Genomic DNA, 19,539 nt, shown 5'->3' with positions numbered 1-19,539 from the left:
GTCTGAGAAAGCCCTGCCTGAGGCCTGCAGCCAGTCACCCTCCTCTGTCCTCTCTGCCATGCTACAGGCCAGGACTCACTGGGGACACAGGCCCTGGCTAGAAGGGTGCCAGCCATGCCTAGCCCGCCCACCCCCTCACCTCTTTGCTGCGCTCATCCAGGACTTCCACGAACTTGGCTGGAAACCAGCCTGTGGGAAAAACAGGCCCTGTAAGGAGCAACCACGAGGGCCGAGGACAGAGCAGACACAGCCCGCAGGCAGGCTGAGGCAGCGGGAAGCCCGCTCAGCTGCTTCAGGGACCTCAAGCCAGGCAGGGGTATAGAGGAGAACGGCCTGGCAGTGGCCAGGGCCACCCAAGTCTTCTGTGCCCACCCCCTCCTCCCTCTCCCAGCTCAAGAGCAGACCAAGGACCCCACCTCGTAGGCCGTTGAGCTCCCCCACCCAGCAGTGCTCGTCCTTCTGAGACACGATCTGCACAGGAGGAAAAACAGCAGGAACCAAAGCTGGGTACCCTGGGCCAGCGCCTCCTGCACCCCCGATATGACTCCTCAGCAACTAGGCCAGTCCAAGACCCCCTACATCTTCACAAGAGAAGCTCTTGACAGGGAAAGGGGTTGGGGTGGGGCTTGGTGGAGGGAGGCTGGGGAACCCGCCACAGCCTGAGGACCTGGTAGTCCAGCGCCCCACGCACTGTGATGATGTCGTTCTTGCGGAAGCCCAGCTCGTCATCGTCGTGCCGCTCAAAGTCCAGCAGGGCCTTGGCTCGGCGCCGGTGGCTGCGTGAACACGCCACGTAGTTCTCGTGGTCCCGCTGGTGGCTCTCCATGCTATAGTCTGGAGTCAGCTCCTGCCACAGTGAACACATGCCCACCAAGGGGGTTGGAGGAGTTAGGGCCGTGTTTGGTAGCAGCCCAGGGAGCTGGCGACTCACCACACTGCAGTTTTTGGGGTCTGTGCACTGGAAGTGGCGTGCCACGCGCAGGATGGCTTCCCTGAGGTCAGCCACCAGTTCCGTCTGCTTGATGTTCTTGGCCTTGAGTGCCTCCAGGTCATCCTCCCCTAGGAGGCCCAGAGAGCAATGGTGACCACGGCCCACTCCAGGCCCCCGAGGAGGAAGCTCCACGTCCACATGAGCGTGAGGACAGACTCCCGCATGCCCACACTGCCTGGCACCCGCAGAGCTCTCACCGAAGAGCAGAGCAGTGATGGTGGACTTCCTCCGCTGGGTCCTGCGGCGAACAACCTGTACCATGAGGAGTGGGTCAGGGCAGTCCTGGCCCCCAGGAGGAAGAGAACCCACCAAGCCCTTGGCTTATACTGTCTCATCTGAAATGGCCTCTGATGCTGGCTCCGAGAATTGAAAACAGATAATCAGTTCAGAGCTGGGTCTGCCTTCCTCCAAAACTGTGCTAGGGTCAGAACCTGAGGTTCACAAAGCCCGAGGAGGCCTGGGTCACCCCACAGCTGTGGTCTGACTGGGCCAGGCTGGGGGGCAGAGCAGGAAGGGCTGGTTTGTTTCCCACAGCCCCCGCGCTCTGAACTTCAAGATGACCCCCTTCTCCCCGTGTGCTGTGGGCCAAGGTGTGGCCCCCCGATCCTGGGCCACCTGAGAGAGGTTGGTGAGGGTGCCGGCCCCCAGGAGCTGGCCCTGGTCTGCAATGAGATAGGCCAGGTGCTTGCGGCGCTGAGTCTCCACGGCCACATCGGTGAGGGAGCCGGCCAGCCGCATGGCCACCCCCAGAAGCAGCTCCGCATCCTCTATCTGCGACGGGATATCCGATAGTGTGTTGAAGATGGAGGCCGAGTTCTCTGACTGGATCAGCTCTTCCTCCTGGGCCATGCCAGGGCAGGATGGGGGAAGAAGGTTGTCACTGCAGGGACGTGGCACTGAGCTGATCCCAACCCCCATCCTCAGGGACCTGTTTGCCTTGGCACGGTTGTCAGGGGCCAGGGGGCCGGTCTTGCCTGGCCCAGGGAGGTCTCTCGCTCCCCTGCCCCCCTCTCGGGCTCCTACTCCTCAGCCTGAAGTGGGGCCGTGGAGCACCTTGAGGTGCAGCATGCCCAGCGTGAGCTGGAACAGCACCCGGGAGCCCTCGTAGAAAAACAGGTCCCAGATGCGCAGGAGCAGTTTGATGTCCACCACGCTGGCGAAGGCCGTGAGGAACCAGTGCAGTGTGATCAGGGACAGCTCTGTAAACACAGGAGCCAAAGCCGCTGGGGAGGAGGTGGCGGAAACCTCCCTCCCCAGAACTGCAGCAAGGTCCTCCCTGCTCAAGAGCAAAGGAGGGGAGGGGGCAGGGAACACCAGAGAACAAAATAGTGACAAAGACCATGGTTGGGGGGCTGTGCCCCATCCCTACTTGGCCACCCGCCTGAGTCCTCCAAGCTGCAGAATGGGAGCCAGTGGCTCAGGGGCGCCTTACCAATGTCATGCTCCTGGAGCAGTTTGTCCAGGCGAGGCAGGTACTGGACAATGAGGTGGCGCAGGACCCGCTGGTCAGTCTGGACGCCCAGTAGGGTGGTGCTGAAGTAGGAGGCGGGGAGCAGGTCCTCGATGATGGCAGACATCATCCAGAAGGCGTCCTCCTCCTCCAGGAACAACAGGAGGCAGGCGGCCACCTGGCCAGGGCACGGGGACAAGGACCCTTTACCCAGGTCTTTGTGCAAATTAGAAAAGGTGCCCCTACCCTAGGGAGACCAATTAGCAAAAGCCTCTTGGGGGGCACGCATGCTGGAACACAGGCCTTCCCTGGGCTGCTTTCCTTGGCCTGCGTCAGTTTCACACCCCTTGGGGGGCGCCTCTGCTTGCATAACATGCAGCTGCCCTGATCTTGGGGATGCCCCGGAGTGGGAGGCCACCCCTTGTTAGGGTCCTGGAGGGGGTCCTGGGGCTGCCACTGCCCTTTCTGGGGCTGTGCTCACCATGCCAGTGCCCTGGCAGTAGCCAATCTCTGGGTAGAGCCAGGCCAGGGCCCGGAGCACCCTGCGCAGGCGGGGCACCCCGATGCTACCCATGCTGGCGAAGCAGGCGTTGCTGGGCATGGTGCGGAGCAGGTCCTTCTCGATCTGTCAGGCAGCCATCAGCACCCACAATAACAAGACCTTGTGACACCCTGGGAGGGAGGCAGACCCCAGGCGGGCTTCTCCCCCAGGAATGGGGATTCCTTGTGTTCCTGGTCAAGGTCACTCCTCCTCCCTTCAGGGTCAGCTCCCAGCCAACGTGGAGCCGGGACATCAAATCCAGCTGGGACGCTTCATGCCAGACCGACTGAATGAGAACGTGTGGCCCAAAGCCTGGAGTCTATATTTAGAGTCCCCATCTGTTCCTAAAGTGGACCTGGGCTTGGGAACCCCATCTCCAAGCCCTTCCACAGCACTGATGGCCTTTTAGACAATTCTTTCTGTGGCCTGCAGAGGACCAAGGAAGGAGCAAGTATCCTCCCCTACCCCACAACAAGGGCACACTCTAAGAGCCCCAGGCAGGCTCCCTCTCTCCTGTGAGCCCACAGCCTCCAGCTCTTCCTGCACAGTGCCGCCGGCCTCACCTGCTTGGCAGCGATGGTCTCATCGTTGGAGCTGTTCTTCACAATCTCGCGGTAGGACAGCTCAGAGTTCCTCTTCTTCTGCAGGGCCCCAGAGAGCCGCATCCACAGCTGAGGGAAGGGAGCCGCAAGGGCACTCAGTCTTTCTCGTGACACCTGATCATGGGGCCAAGACCCTCTCAATACCCTGTGGGTCCCTGTGGCCACCTTACCTGTGGCCTCATGCCATGTGGGATGCCGGCCAGCACCAGGGAGCGGAGCTTCTCAGAGCGGGGTAGGGAGACTGCTATCTTGTCCCAGGTGAGATCCTCCACGTCGTGGTTATGGGTGAACTCCAGGTGGGCCTGCCACCGCAGCCTCTGCGGAGCATCCTCCATCAGAGGGGAGTTCGCCAGCAGACTGGAGCCAGGCTCATCACCTTCTGCCAAGAGAGAGCCGAGGAGGAAAGAAAAAGCATTCTCTACTACGTGTTCTCCAAGCAGCCAAGCCTCTGTCTTCAGGAGGGTCTGAGCTTCATGGCTCTAGGCCAGCTCTCTCCCCCCAGATCCAGATTCCCACAGCTAATGGCTTTCTGACAGCTCCAGGTGAGCATCTAACATGCACCCTATGAGGAGCAAAGCTCTTCACCTTCTCCTCAAAGCCACTCCTACCATAGTACTACCTGGATCCAGAAATGACACCTCCATTCTCCCGATGCTCAGCCTAAACCTTGGAGTCACCTCTGGCTCCTCCCTCGCCCAGACCCCACACTCAGTCCATCAGCAAACCCACAGGATTCCTTTACGCCTCACCACCCCTGACCATGGCCCTTGTCCAAGCCATTGTCCTTCATCCAGATCTCTGCAGTGGCCTCCCGCTGACCTCCCTGTTGCTACCCTCACCTCCCAAAGGCTGTTCTCCTCAGCAGCCGCAGAGACCCTTCCAAAATGCAAGTCAGATCACGCCACTCTGCTCAGAGCTGAGACTCAAAGCCAAGGGCCTTCCAGGGCTCCCTCAGCTGCTTCCTCTGGGCCGTGCCCACTCTGTCCTCACCCCCTGCCATTTTCCTCTTGCTCTCTCCACTCTAATGACATGGTCTGAAAGGGCCACTTCAGGGCCTTTTTATATATGATTTACTGCCCCTCTTCTCTATCCCTGGAAGTATTTTCCCAGCCCTTCTTGCTCCAGAATATTACATGCTTGTTTACTGCCTGTCTCCCTCACTAAAATGAGAACTCCATGCAGTTGAGACCACCTTCAGTTTTGTTCGAGGGCCTGCGGGGGGATGCAGCTGTGGAGACTGCACCACCCACAGTTGGGTTCATGAGATATTTGTTGAATGAATGAGGTCAAGCTCTCCTGTGGCAGCCCAGCAATCCCTGGGTGAGCTCCGCAGACAGCCTCATCCTTATTCACCCAAAAGCCAATCCCTGGGTGAGCTCCGCAGACAGCCTCGTCCTTATTCACCCAAAAGCCAATCCCTCAGCCCAGCTTTCAAAAACACCAACTTTAATGATTTTACCTACAGTAAAATGCACAGATGTTAGGTGTACATTTTGGTGTATAAACAAATGTCTGAACATTGTCCCCATCAAGCAGTCTCAGTTCCAAGGTGTAACAGTGAACACTCTGACTCCAGTGACCCAGCCAAACACAGATACTTCCATCATACCACCAAGTTCCCTGTGTCCATCTCAACCCAAACCTTTAACCTGCAAATACCTGCCTACGAATCAGAAGAACAAGGAAAACTTTTGTCAGAATTGGAAACGTGAGTGACCTGAAGGTGATTAGTTGCAGTCAATTAAAATGTCCTAGCCACAGTTCCGGCCTGGCAGATGGCCTTCCCAATAGCCCACTCAGGACCAAAAGGTCCATTTACAGTAGAAAACAACAGAAATGGACTAGAGACTCAGTTATAGAAAAGTGGTTATCCAAATACTGTACGTTCATTATAATAGGATATTATACAGCCATTGAAAATATGCTTTTTTCTTTTTTGAGACAGAGTTTTGCTCTTGTTGCCCAGGCTAGAGTGCAGTGGCGCAGTCTCGGCTCACTGCAACCGCCACCTCCTGGGTTCAAGAGATTCTCCTGCCTCAGCCTTCCAAGTAGCTGGGATTATAGTTGCACACCATCACACCTGGCAAATTTTGTATTTTTAGTAGAGATGGGGTTTCACCATGTTAGCCAGGTGAACTCTTGGCCTCAAGTGATCCACCCACCTCAGCCTCCCAAAGTGCTGGGATTACAGGCGTGAGCCACCACGTCCAGCCTGAATTTTTCAACTTCTTACAGTGAACACTTCTTACAGTGAACACGATTGCTTTTACTGTCAGGTGAGGATCAGTAAAATTTATCTCAAAAAAAGCAGAGGTCTCCCATACTTATAAGAGTATCACCCTCAGATATACTCTGTCCTTAAATCTGGAACCCTGACGCATCAGGGCTCAGCTATCACAGGCCGGGTAATTCCAGTCAAGGGAGCGGAGTCCTCCCCAAAGAACATCAGCAAGATGACACACAAAAGGGGCTCAAGTTTACCTTCCTTGTACACACGGAAACCAAACTCATCGTAGTAGAACTCTCGTTGCTCTGCTGACTCTTCCTTCTAGAATCAGGATGAGGTTGAAGTCAGTTGTCTGTCCCCTGGTTGGGGGCCTCAGGTCTGAAAGATGCCACCCACAGGGTTGCCTGCTACAATCCCACCCAGCCTTCAGGCTCAGATCAAAGGCTACTCTTCCAGAAGCCGCCTCTGGTTACCACGCAACCTTCTCTGAACCCTCTAGCATTTTCTCAACCTTCTGTTTTCCTTGTTCTTCTCAGAGGTCAAAGATAATAAAATCAAGGCAAGAAACATGTTTTATGCAGCTGTGTCCCTATAATACTGAGAGCATAGTGCCACAGTGGTTGATTCACACAGGCACATGCAGCTAAGATACCATCTCTGGTGGGGAACCCATAACCCTGTGTGAGTTGGCCACCTCTTCCTGGGCAGCCTGCAGAGCTGGGTCCCCTTCATACCGCAGCGTGGGAGCACAGCAGGCTGGTGCCTGGCTAACTGCTATACCTGCGTGTACTTGGCCAAGATCTCCTGGGGCCATATGCTCGGAGTCAGGGCTGAGAAAGGGCCACAGGCAGGTGTATGGCTTCCTAAAACCAAAGAGGACCAGGAGAACAATCAAGAAAATGCAGAGGCAGGCCAGGCGTGGTGGCTCACGCCTGTAATCTCAGTAATTTGGGAGGCCGAGGTGGGCAGATCACCTGAGGTCAGGAGTTTGAGACCAGCCTGGCCAACATGGTGAAACCCATCTCTACTAAAAATACAAAATTAGCTGGGCATGGTGGCACATGCCTGTAATCCCAGCTACTTGGGAGGCAGGAGAATAGCTTGAACCTGGGAAGCGGAGGTTGCAGTGAGCAAGGATCGTGCCATTGCGCTCCAGCCTGGGCAACAAGAGCGAAACTCTGCCTCCAAAAAAAAAAAAAAAAAAGAAAGAAAGAAAGAAAAAAGAAAATGCAGAGGCAAAATTCAAATCAGGAAATACCCTCTCCCTCTAAGAGCACCAGCATTAAAGGGACTGGCCCATCTCAAGCGTGATGGGTAGGGAAGGAGCAGAATGAAAGAAACCTCCTAGAAATCAGCAAATTTCTGGAGAAGAGGGGGAAGAAACAGCAGCACATTACAAAACATGACCAAACTTCATCTTCCGGCCTCTTTCTCCACCTGAGGAGTGCAGATCTGCGGGCTGGAGAGCTGGAGGAGGAGAGTTGGAGAGCAGAGCTGAGAAGGAAGTTTTAGTAACTTTCTCAGCCAGCCAGAAGCCTTCCCTACCATCTCCACCACTCTTATCTGGATGCTGTTTTAAGGAAAACAAGCCAGCTTCCATCCCTCTGGCTCCTCTGTGAGAGCTTCAAACCCCGTTTCCAAGTCCAGCCCCTGCCTCTACCTGACATTGTGCTGGTAGGCTGGCAAGTCTTCTGCAGCTCCAATCTTAGAAGTCTCCTATCCTGCTATCTTAGAGCTGGAAGGCTCCTCAGGCTTCATCTGGTCCAGAATCATCTGCCCTGTTAGAAGAGCAAAGAGGAAAGTCATTCTATTTTTTTTTTTAATTTTTTTTTAGACAGAGTCTCGCTTGGTCACCCAGGCTGGAGTGCAGTGGTGCAATCTCAGCTCACTGCAACCTCTGCCTCCTGGGTTCAAGAGATTCTTCTGCCTCAGCCTCCCGAGTAGCTGGGACTACAGGGGTGCACCACCACACCCGGCTGATTTTTGTCTTTTTAGTAGAGACGGGGTTTCACCATATTGGCCAGGCTGGTCTTGAACTCCTGACCTCGTGATGCCCCCCGCCTCGGCCTCCCAAAGTGTTGGGATTACAGGCGCGAGCCACCGCACCCGGCCTGAGGAAAGTCATTCTACAGCACCCTCTCTCCTACAAAGAGGAGTCCTTTCCACCCACACTCTGATTTTGCTAGCCTAGAGGCAGTGGGAACTGAAGTCCTTGCCATTGTTTAACAAGGGAAGGGGGAAAAAAAAATCACACTTTGCCCATTTTAATTTTTGTTTATTATTTTTTGAGGCAGGGTCTTGCTCTGTGGCCCAGGCTTGAGTGCAGTGGCTCGATCTTGGCTCACTGCAGCCTCCGCCTCCCGGGCTCAAGTGATCTTCCCACCTCAGCCTCCCAAGTAGCTGGGACTACAGGCACGCACCACCATGCCTGGCTAATTTTTGTATTTTTGTGTAGAGAGGGGTTTTTGCCATGTTGCCCAAGCTGGTCTTGAACTCCCGGGCTCAAGCAGTCTGCCTGCCCTGGCCTCCCAAAGTGCTGGGATTACAGGCTGCACCAGGCCTTTGCCCATTTGTAAATTGGGTTTCCTTTTTTTTTTTTTTTTTTTTTTGGGGACAGAGTCTCATTCTGTCACTCAGGCTGGAGTGCAGTAGCGAAATCATAGCTCACTGCATTCTTGAACTCCTGGGCTCAAGTGATCCTCCTACCTCAGGCCCCCAAGTAGCTGGGATTACAGGTGTGAGCCACCGTTCCCAGCAGCTATTTGTCTTTTTTTTTTTTTTGAGACAGGGTCTCACTCTGTCACCCACGCTGCAGTGCAGGGGCACAATCACAGCTCACTGCAGCCTTGACCTCCTAGGCTCATGGGATCCTCCCACCTCAGCATCCCAAGTATCTGGGACTGTAGGCACACGCCACCACGCCTGGCTAATTTTTGTATTTCTTGTGGATATAGAGTTTCACCATGTTGCCCAGGCTGGTCTCGGACTCCTAAGCTCAACAGATCCGCCTGCTTCAGCCTCCCAAAGTGCTGGGATTACAAGCGTGAGCACCGCCCCCGGCCAAGCCTTTCACTTCTAACCACAGAATGGAAGCCTCTCACTCTATGAAAGGAAGTGGAGGTAACAACGAGATGTGGTTGAAAGATTTCAAGACAAGTTACATTCCGTTTTTGAAATCATATTTACCTAAACCTGGCACTGAAGAAAAATTTACTTTTGCCATTTTTCAGACAATGAGAATTCAGAAATGACCGTTGTTATCCTGGTCCTTAACAGAACCTCTTCTCCATGCTATCTGCCATGGAATTCTGGTGTTGGGAATTCTAGATAAATTGGGAAGAATTAGGTAAGTGAGAAGCAAAAAAGAGGAAAATCAAACCACCACTTCAAAGGAGCTGTGAGAAAATCCCAGTTCTCTTTAAAGACATACAAGTGTGGGGGCAAAAATAGCTCCTGTGGGCAGCTCAGCTGTGTCCCGGCCTCTGCTCCTGCCCCAGACACACACTGGCCAAGCCACGTTTAGGATAATGGCCACAGCAGAACATTCCTGACTGTTATAGAGGCTTCGGTACCCAAATGGGAGAGACACTCCCTCCTGCTTCCAGACATGCCCGCTGAGAACCAGATGGCAGAACCTGCTTCCCCAACAGGCCAGCCATCCCCTGGTTGGTTGGTCCTGTGTGAAGAGAATGGAATTTTAATGTCTTCCTTCAGTGTAAAATATATGTGATATAGGGTTTCCCTCAGAACTATGAGCTGGATGATTACATATTTTTACATTAAAGAGACTGAGCTAGAAGTTTTAAAAAGCATGTCATGTCATCATTCAATCCTTACAACACATTTATTCCTTACACAACAGAAAATAAGCCAAGAAGAGACTGATAGTTTCCAAATGGACTCCCAAAACTTTGCCCTGCCACACCATGCAACCCCACCCTGTGAAATGACAGACACATGGCCACCAGCTAGATGGCCCTGGGAATGGAACCCAGTGCTCTATTACGCCTCCCGCTGGCTTGGAGCCTGAGATGCCAAATGGCTGTGGCAGAACAACCACGTGTCAGCCTTGGGAGGGAGTGGGCTCAGCGCTCATCCTCTGCACTATAATTAAAAGTAAAGACATCTCGGCTGGGCGCGGTGGCTCACGCCTGTAATCCCAGCACTTTGAGAGGCTGAGGTGGGCAGATCACTTGAGGCCAGAAGTTTGAGACCAGCTTGGCCACCATGGTGAAACCCTGTCTCTACTAAAAATACAAAAAAATTAGCCAGGCATGGTGGTGCATCCCTGTAATCGCAGCTACTTGAGAGGCTGAGGCACGAGAATTGCTTGAACCCGGGAGGCGGAGGTTGCAGTGAGCCAAGATCGCACCACTGCCCTCCAGCCTGGGTGACAGAGTGAGACTCTGTCTCAAAAAAAAAAGGAAAGACATCTCCAGTCCAATCCTAGCTCTGCTACTCGTGTAGCAGAGTGGGCCCGTGCCCACTTGTTATAACCATGGGCAAGTTTACTTCACGTCTGTATCAGTTTTCTTTTCAATAGAATGGAATAATAATACCTATGCCTTACTGTGGTTATGAGGATTACGTGAGACGATGCAAATAAGGCCTTTAGCACACTGCCTGACACATAAGTACTCAATAAGTATCAGACAATTAGTAGTCCTAAAAATTTCTAGAAAGTTATTGTTAATATATGGACCCTCCTCATTGAGGTATACTAAAAACTATGTTGAACCATATTAAATTGCTGATATTCATCCATTACAGCTTACAAAAATGACAACTGTGTATGGTTCAACGTAGCATGTCCCAGTTGAGAGCATGAGAAAGACTCCTCATCACCATCGGCCCCAGAGGCAGGGGTTTGGTTGGTTGTTCTGAAAGGGCAGAGTAAAAGTGTGACGGAGCACCTGCAGGCTGCTTGTAGCGGAGAAATCAGCTACATCTGGCTGTGGAGGCCTGAAGGGGCTGGGAAGGCCCACTCAGGAGTCGCTCCCCTTTCCTGATCTTGGCTGTCCTCCCACTCATTCATTCATCAGCAAATGGGGACTGAGCACCCCTAAGAGCCAGGCAGCTTCTAAGGGCTGGGACGCAACAGTGGGGGAAAAAGCCCCAACCCTTACATTAGAGAATCAAATGACAGGCTGGGCCCGGTGGCTCATGCCTGTAATCCCAGCACTTTGGGAGGCCGAGGTGGGTGGATCACCTGAGGTCGGGAGATTGAGACCATCCTGGCCAACATGGTGAAACCCTGTCCTACTAAAAATACAAAAATTAGCTGGGCGTGGTGGCGTGTGCCTGTAGTCCCAGCTACTCAGGAGGCCGAGGCAGGAGAATCGCTTGAACCCGGGGGGCAGAGGTTGCAGTGAGTTGAGATGGCGCCACTGCATTCCAGCCTGGCGACAGAGACTCCGTTTCAAAAAAAAAAAGAATCGGATGATAAACACAGAAATAGATTGTGATAACTAACTACAGTGCTGCAAGGAAAAATAAAGGTCAAGGTGTGGAGAGTATCAGAAGAGAGGGGATTTATATCAAGCATTCAGGAGAAGCTCTTTAAGAATAAGGGTTAGGGACACCTGAGCAAAAACCAAAAGGAACTGAGGGCTCATGGCTACCTGAGGGAAAGGAGATCCAGGGAGAAGCAGCCCCAAGTTGGGAGCACACTGGGCACGCTGAAACAGCCACAAGGCAGCCAGCAGGCTGGAGGGGCTGGGGAATGAGAAGGAAAAGAGTGGGAAGAAACAGTCTGCACGGTGGGAGAAGATACAGCAGGGGGCTACGAGGCCTCACAGTGTGGTGGAGATTCTGGGCTTCATCCTCAGTGAGCTGGGAAAGTAGGGGAGGGCTCTGAGCCCTCTCTGGCCATCTTGCAGAGGTGGTGGTGGACATAGAGGAGGCTGTTAGATTAGTCAGGGTGAAAGGTATGTTGACTTTCCTATAGTGGGAACGCTGAGAAATGGTCAGATTATGGATATATTTTATCGTATTTATTTTTTTAGAGACAAGGTCCCTCTATGTTGCCCAGGCTGGTCTTGAATTCCTGAGCTTAAGTGATCCTCCTGCCTCAGCCTCCCCAAGTGCTGTGATTACAGGTGTGAGCCACCACACCCGGCCAGATTCTGGATATAGAGTCTGCAGGGTTTAGCTCTTTAATGCTACACACACATATAAATGTATGTAATGTATATAAGTATATATAAACACGCCACTTCTCCTACTGGCTATAGAGCCCAGCCGGATGTGAATTGTTAAGCTGGGTGGGCAGGTTTTTCCTGCCTCTGGTCGCTATGGAAACCTTCCTGAAAGCAGCCATCTGGGAGTTGGCAGGAACAGCCCAGAGAGTTAGCCACGTCAGGGTGGCTGCCCTCCTGTTGTCACAGGAGTACTGAGAGGCAGAAACTTGAAAAACAGGATTGATTTAGGAACCTTTGAGGAGCTCTAGAAAGAGTTTTTCAAAATTAAATGTACATACTCCCTAGTTTGCTAATCCTACAATTTCCTATAAGGCAAATTTTGTTTAAAAAGCACAGAAGGTCAGATCTTACTATAAACCCTGTTTTCCCACATCTATGGGGAGGGGCAGAAAAGGTCTGTCCATTTCCTGTGGTCTCTTCCTATAGATCAGAGGGATATGGCCCCCCATTCACTCTGGTCCTACTGTCCTGTCCTGTGTCCTATTTTCTTAACAACACGGCATGGTTGCTACTACTGCATAGATGGTTTTCTACAGACATTTACCATGGAAAATGAAAGCTGTAAGCAACATAAGCAAAAATACTTTTTTTTTTTTTTTTGAGACAGTCTCACTCTGTCGCCCAGGCTGGAGTGCAATGGCGCAATCTCAGCTCACTGCAACCTCCGCCTCCCGGGTTCAAGCGATTCTCCTGCCTCAGCCTCCCGGGTAGCTGGGATTACAGGCATGTGCCACCACGCCCGGCTAATTTTTTGTATTTTTAGTAGAGTTGGGGTTTCGCCGTGTTGGCCAGGCTGGTCTCAGACTTCTGACCTCAAGTGATCCACCCACCTCGGCCTCCCAAAGTGCTGGGATTACAGGCGTGAGCCACCGCACTCGGCCTGAGCAAAAATACTTCTGAGAGGCCTCTGAGATGCTGAAGACTGCATTTCCTCTGTGAGGAGGGGAAGAGGACACTGGAAGCTATCAATAAAAACTCACGGAGAAAAGCACAAAGCCGGGAAAGTCCAAGAAAGGCTGGAGTAAAAAAAGATTAATGTGGCTTCTATAGATGCTAAAAGGGGTAAAATCAGACAATAAATGCTCAAAGAAACATGAACATTTTTTAGAAGAGGAAAAAATATATGAATACCTTTTTCAAGGTAAGGGTACAAAATATTGGTTTTCTTCCTGGTTTTTCTCCTCGGCGCCTATTCTTCAGCACACCTCTAAAACGTATGTGGGTCCAGTTTGGCTGCTATGTGGGCAAATAGCTTGTAGAGAGACAAGAGTGGATGCTTGCAGGCAAGTGTGGCGTGCAGGGGAAAGACTATGGAGAATGAGGCTGAAGTGACAGTGGAGAAAAAAGAGAAGTAACAGATTCAAGACACAATCAGAGGTAGAATCAACAGGCCTTGCTGCAGAGTTGGATGTGGGGAATGAGAATGGGAGTGACCACAGGCAAGGCCTAGGTTTCCGGTCTGTACTCCTGGGCTTATGATGATGCCATTTCCTAATATGAGAGAAACGGGAACAAAACAGGTTTGGGGAGGGGGGAAGTTAAGAGTTATGGGGCAGGGGCTGGGCACAGTGGCTCACGCCTGTAATCCCAGCAGTTTGGGAAGCCAAGGTGGGCAGATCACCTGAGGTCAGGAGTTCGAGACCAACCTGGCCAACATGGTGAAACCCCGTCTCCACTAAAATTACAGAAATTAGCTGGGCATGGTCACAGCAGGCACCTGTAATCCCAGCTACTTGGGAGGCTGAGGCAGGAGAGTCGGTTCAGCCTGGGAGGTGGAGGTTGCGGTGAGCTGAGATTGTGCCACTGCACTCCAGCCTGGGCGACAGGGTGAGATCCTGTCTAAAAAAAAAAAGAGTTATGGAGTAATTTAAATGCTTATTTAGAAATCCAAATGGAGCTGTTAAGTAAGTTATTACATCTATAAATCTATGTTTATGGGGAGATGTCAGAGGTAGAAATGTCAATGTGGGAGTTTTTCATTCATCTATCCAACCAACAAAAAAAAATTTTTTGCAACTACTATTTGCCAAACACTGTTCCATGCGTTAGAGATATAAAGTAAAACAAGATGGACAAAGTTCTTGCTTTCATGAATCTGCAATTTCTTCTGTAAAATGGAAATAATACCTATGCTACTTATGAAGTTAAGTGAGAAAATGTAGTACTTGTATCAATACTCGGCACAAGGCATGTACTTAATAAATGCCAGTTATTATTAGTTACAGAAAACAGACAATAAATATGTAAATAATTTCAAAATAATAATACATGCCATGAAGAAAACAGAACAATAGGTTACAAAGTGGCAGGTAGGAGTGGAGGGGCTATTTTTAATTGGTGGTTGGGGAAGGCCTCTCTGAGGAAATGACCTTTCAGCTCACACCAGAATAAGGATCAGGTCTGTGAAGATCTAGAAGAGTAGTGATGAGGGAGAAAGTAGCAGATAACGTTGGGAAAGGAGGCAGGAACTAGCTGACAGATGGCCCTTCTAGCCATGGCAAAAACTGGATTTTTTTTTTTTTTTTTTTTTTTTTTTGGGACAGGAGTCTTACTCTGTCACCCAGGCTAGAGTGCAGTGGCACAATCTCACTCACTGCAACCTCTGCCTCCTGGGTTCAAGCGATTTTCCTGCCTCAGCCTCCCAAGTAGCTGGGATTACAGGTGCCCGCCACCGCGCCTGGCTAATTTTTGTATTTTTAGTAGAGATGGGGTTTCACCATGTTGGCCAGGCTGGTCTCAAACTCCTGACCTCGTGATCCACCCGCCTCGGCCTCCCAAAGGGCTGGGATTATAGGCATGAGCCATCATGCCTGGCCAGTCTCCAAGGTCTTGGACCTGAGCAACTGTGCAGGTCCCATCAACTAAGACAAGGGAATCCTGGTGAAAGAGCAGATTTTGGGGTTAGAAATCAAGAGTTCTGCTTTGGCCATGTTAAGCTGGGAGGCCGATCAGACTCCTACGTGGAGATGTCAAGTTTGCACCTTACGAGCACGGAGTTCACAGATGTCAGAACTAGAAATGTAAATGTGGGAAGCATCAGCATAGCGCAGAACTAGATATCATTGCCAAGAAGGGAATGCAGAGTAGGGGGCCTAGGACCAAATCCTAAAACACTCCAACATTTAGAAGTTAGGCAGAAAAGGAGGCAGGAAACAAAATCTGGGAACTGGCCAATGAAACAGAAGGAAAACGAATAGTGTGTTGTGTTGTGGAAACCAATAGAAGTGAGTATTTCTAGAAAGAGTGCTTTGGTTTTAATGTGTCCCCTCCAAAATTCAGGTGTAGCCAATGTGATAGTATTAAGAGCTGGAACCTTTAAGAGGTGATGAGGCCATGAAGGCTCCTCCCACATCAATGGGATTGGGTCCCCTCCTAAAGGGGCTTGACAGAAGGAGTTGGCTCTCTTGCCCTTCTGCCATATTAGGATGCAGCAGGAAGGCCCTCAACAAACACCTTGGACTTCCGAGCCTCCCAAACTGTGAGAAATAAATTTCTGTTCTTTAAAAATGACCCAGCATATTCTGTTACAGCAGCACAAAACAAACTAAGACAAGGAGTGGGTGATCATTCGTGTCAATCAATATGAGGACAGAGAACTGGTCCTTGGCTTAGCAAGCTGAAGTTTGTTTGTGATCCTGAAAAGAGCTTTTAATTTTAATGGTCAAGGTGAAAGTCCAACTGGAGTGGGTTGAAGAAGGAATAAAAGAAAAGTAGAATCATCAGCATGAAGACAGTATATGACTTCAACCATTTAAAAATGTACAGGCCTGGCACAGTGGCTCACGCCTATAATCCCAGCTCTTTGGGTGGCCCAAGGCTGGCGGATCACCTGAGGTCAGGAGTTTGAGACCAGCCTGGCCAACGTGGTGAAACCCCATCTCTACTAAAAATACAAAAATTAGCTGGGCGTGGTGGCACGCGCCTCTTAGTCCCAGCTATTTGGGAGGCCGAGGCGGGAGAATTGCTTGAACCTGGGAGGCAGAGGTTGCAGTGAGCCGAGATCGTGCCACTGCACTCCAGCCTGGCAACAAAGTGAGACTCTGTCTCAAAAAAAAAAAAAAGTAAAATAGTCAAAAGGTGAAAACAATCCAATGTCTATCAATTGATGGATAAACAAAATGTAGCATACACAGACAATAAACTATATTATTCATCCATAAAAGGAATGAAATACTGATATGTGCTACAACATGAATGAACCTTGAAAATATTATGCTCAGTGAAAGAAGCCAGTCACAAGGGGCTGCATACTGTATGATTCCATTTATATGAAATGTCCAACATAGGCAAATCCATTAAGACTGAAAGTAGATGAATGGTTGCCAGGGGCTGAGGGAAGGGCAGATAGGAAATGACTGCCAGTGGGTAACGGAGTTTTCTTTTGGGCTAATGCAGATGTTCTGGAATTAGATACTGATGATGGTTGCACAACATAGTGAATGTACTAAAAACTGGTAAATTATACACTTTAAAAGGGTCACTTTTATGGTATATGAATTATATCTCAATTTTAAAAATAATTACAGTTTAAGTATAGTAGAACATTAGAGTAAAAAGGCTGAGTTTTTTCTGAGGACCACCAATGAAGCTGAGTACTGCCAACAGTGAATTAGCTTCTCCCCATTTTGCCTTTCTCTTCTCCTGCAGAGCTGCTACTACTCACCACCTTAAATATCCACCTTTGCAGAGATTTAATGCTTATACAAAACCAAGGAAAGAAAAGAAAGTATAAGCAATTAGAAATAGCTTATCCATAACTGTGAAAAGGATCCCCTTCTCTCTCATTTGTAACTAACAATTTCCTAACACAGCTCTGCATGAATTTGACATCTTAGCAACCTGTGAAGTCAGGAACTTCCTAAGCTGCTGGAAAAAAAAAAAAAAAAAAAAAAAAAGCCTGTAATTTTTCAAGTTACTGTAACAAGCCCCCTTCCCCTGCCATAGTCTAAGTAATCACTGGAATAATCACTGGAAAAAAAAAAAAAAAAACTGACAACACTTTGAAACTCAGGTTTCCAACCCACTGGCTTTGGTTGATTGTTTTTAAGGCTAAATAAAATCCCCAGGTGTCTCTCTTCACATGGGTTGCAGTTGCTCGCTATTATAATGAAGTATTAATAAAATACTTTTCCAAAAGCAAAAGCTACTAAAAGCAGTTTAAAGGAAAAGAGATACTTACAAACAAGGAAAAGTGCAGCAATTTGCAAAACAGGCTTTAAGGGGGAAAAAAGCTATTTACGAATCTGCTTTTACAGATATGCCTCCACGTCTCCTGAGTTTTCGCCACAGCCCAGGCATTTGGTTCTCAGGCCAAGCCAGAGCTGGGTTTGGGTGAGACACTGGCTGTCAGAGCCCAAGGCTCAGAAGCACTTCTGGGCACTCTGCACAAATGCTCACAGGACCATTCTTTTCTACTGAGAATACAGTAAGATGCAAACAAAATGATAAACTTAAATTCTAGCAGGATAAATTTCAGGGCAAAGGAAATTTCTGGATTATAAACACAGTCAATAGGCTAATCATGGCAAAGGAAGCTCTGGACTCTTCTTTGAGTCTTGTAATTACACTAACACAACTTTTTGTGGTGTTTTGAGATAGGGTTTCACTCTGTTGCCCAGGCTGGAGTGCAGAGGCATGATCAGAGCTCACTGCAGCCTTGAACTCCCAGGCTCAAGCAATCCTCCCATCTCAGCCTCCTGAGTAGCTGGGACTACAGGAGTGCACCACCACACCAGGCTAATTTTCTTGTACTTTTTTGTAGAGACCGGGTCTCACTATGTTGCCTAGGCTGGTCTCAAACTCCTGGGCTCAAGGCATCCTCCTGCCTTAGCCTCCCAAAGTGCTGGGATTACAGGCATGAGTCAACACACCCAGTTGATCAGTGGTTCTCAAAATACAGAGTGTATCAGAATCACCTGGAGGGCCTCCTAAAACCCAGACAGCTGAGGCCCAGCCCCCGAATTTCTGACTCAGCAGGTGTGAGTAGGACCTGAGACACTGCCTCTCCCAGGTGATGCGGATGCTTTTGGTCCAGGGAACACACTTGGAGAACCACTGACCTGAATTCCTCTTTGACCATTATTCTTTCAAATTCTAGCTCAGATGTGGCCTCCTCTAACAAGCCTTTCTTTCCAACTTTCATGTCCCCTACCTCCTTCCCCAACAGAATTAATCATTTTACATGCTGCTGTTGACTTCATGTGATACTATAATTTATGTACATGTGTATCTGTCCTATGTCCGGTACCTAGCCCAGTGCCTGACATGTGGCAGGGGCTGACTGTTTGACGAATAAGCACAGCAAACTCTTAGAAGGTCCCGATGTACAACACGCTCTTTTCCTGTGCCTTGGCTCTCTACTGCTCCCCCTGCTCATAATGCCTTCCTCTTTACCTGACTTATTCTTCAAGGCACAGCTGAAGCATTGCCTCCTCCAAGAAGGCTTCTTTGATACTCCCCCTGCCTTTAGTTTGTGTTAGGTGCCCCTATTCCTCTGGGCCCCCAACCAACCCATCTATACATATCTTACTAATAGCTACCATTCATTGCATGCTAAGTGCCAGGGACTCAAATAAACAGAACTGAATTAAATCCTTTAGAGGTTCTTTGGCCCAGCAATTCCCGCTTCTGGAAATTTATCCTACATGCCAGCAAAATGACCTATATACAGCGTAACTCCCTATAGCACTGGTTTTGAAAACAAAATATCACATGGCAAAATATTAGGAAACCTCAATACCCACTGATACAGGACTGTTTAATTACAGTATATCTATATAATAAAATGGTGTGCAGCTGTAGCTGATATGGGCTAAGTAAAAAAAGAGTGAGAAGAACGTGAAAATACTTGTTAAAAAGGGGAGAAATTTTCATATAAAATAAAGGCTACATGTTGGGGGAACTGGGTGGCAGGGAGACTTTTACTTCATACTCGTTCTGTACCTTTTTCATTTTGAACCGTGTTACTACCTATGCAAACAAAGGTAAACATGAAAACAATTTTAAAGACCTTTAGAGAATAACAGAGCAAGAGAAATTAGGGTGCCCCCCATTTAATTCAACATAAAAATGAAATAAGTATGAGGAACTTCTACAAAGTTTAGATTTTTTTCCCTAGATGACTTGTTCCGTATCTATGAAATGGCCAATGAGTTCTATTTTCTCTTTATTTCACATATCTGCTTTATTAGTGTCCTCAGTGTGTGCTGGGTCTAAAGAGTCAATCTAGCACAGCTGAAGTTCATTAAATCTAATGACCACACTGCAGTTTTTTTTTTGTTTTTTTTTTTGAGATGGCGTTTCGCTCTTGTTGCCCAGGCTGGAGTGCAATGGCGCGATCCTGACTCACCGCAACCTCCGCCTCCCAGGCTCAAGCAATTCTCCTGCCTCAGCCTCCCAAGTAGCTGGAATTACAGGTATGCAGCACCATGTCCAGCTAATTTTGTATTTTTAGTAGAGATGGGGTTTCTCCACGTTGAGGCTGGTCTCGAACTCTTTACCTCAGGTGATCCGCCCACCTCGGCCTCCC

The 19,539-nt window shown here is 49.6% G+C and overlaps 1 protein-coding gene across 16 annotated transcripts in view; it reads right to left on the bottom strand.

The window, feature by feature from the left end:
* SGSM3 (small G protein signaling modulator 3) overlaps nucleotides 1–19,539 on the bottom strand; it is a 45,363-nt gene that overhangs the window by 7,068 nt on the left and 18,756 nt on the right. For 7 of the 16 annotated variants that reach the window (XR_010139424.1, XR_008517513.2, XR_008517512.2 and 4 more), the window contains exons 2-16: nucleotides 7,472–7,589; nucleotides 7,249–7,278; nucleotides 6,592–6,674; nucleotides 6,066–6,132; nucleotides 3,755–3,963; nucleotides 3,546–3,653; nucleotides 2,923–3,066; nucleotides 2,424–2,619; nucleotides 2,045–2,190; nucleotides 1,607–1,831; nucleotides 1,189–1,243; nucleotides 932–1,059; nucleotides 692–847; nucleotides 417–471; nucleotides 140–189 (exon numbers count right to left, since the gene is read on the bottom strand). Coding sequence is in view for 13 of the 16 variants with exons in the window: in XM_054542895.2 (XP_054398870.1) it covers nucleotides 140–189; nucleotides 417–471; nucleotides 692–847; nucleotides 932–1,059; nucleotides 1,189–1,243; nucleotides 1,607–1,831; nucleotides 2,045–2,190; nucleotides 2,424–2,619; nucleotides 2,923–3,066; nucleotides 3,546–3,653; nucleotides 3,755–3,963; nucleotides 6,066–6,132; nucleotides 6,592–6,674; nucleotides 7,249–7,278; nucleotides 7,472–7,478 (1,659 nt within the window). In the remaining 3 variants the exon portion in view is untranslated. 16 annotated transcript variants of the gene reach the window in all.

Source organism: Pongo abelii, chromosome 23 (genome assembly GCF_028885655.2).
Source record: "Pongo abelii isolate AG06213 chromosome 23, NHGRI_mPonAbe1-v2.0_pri, whole genome shotgun sequence".
Classification (NCBI taxonomy): Eukaryota; Metazoa; Chordata; class Mammalia; order Primates; family Hominidae; genus Pongo; species Pongo abelii.
Note: the sequence above shows the minus strand (reverse complement) of the source record. Positions and strands in the feature narration are given on the sequence as shown.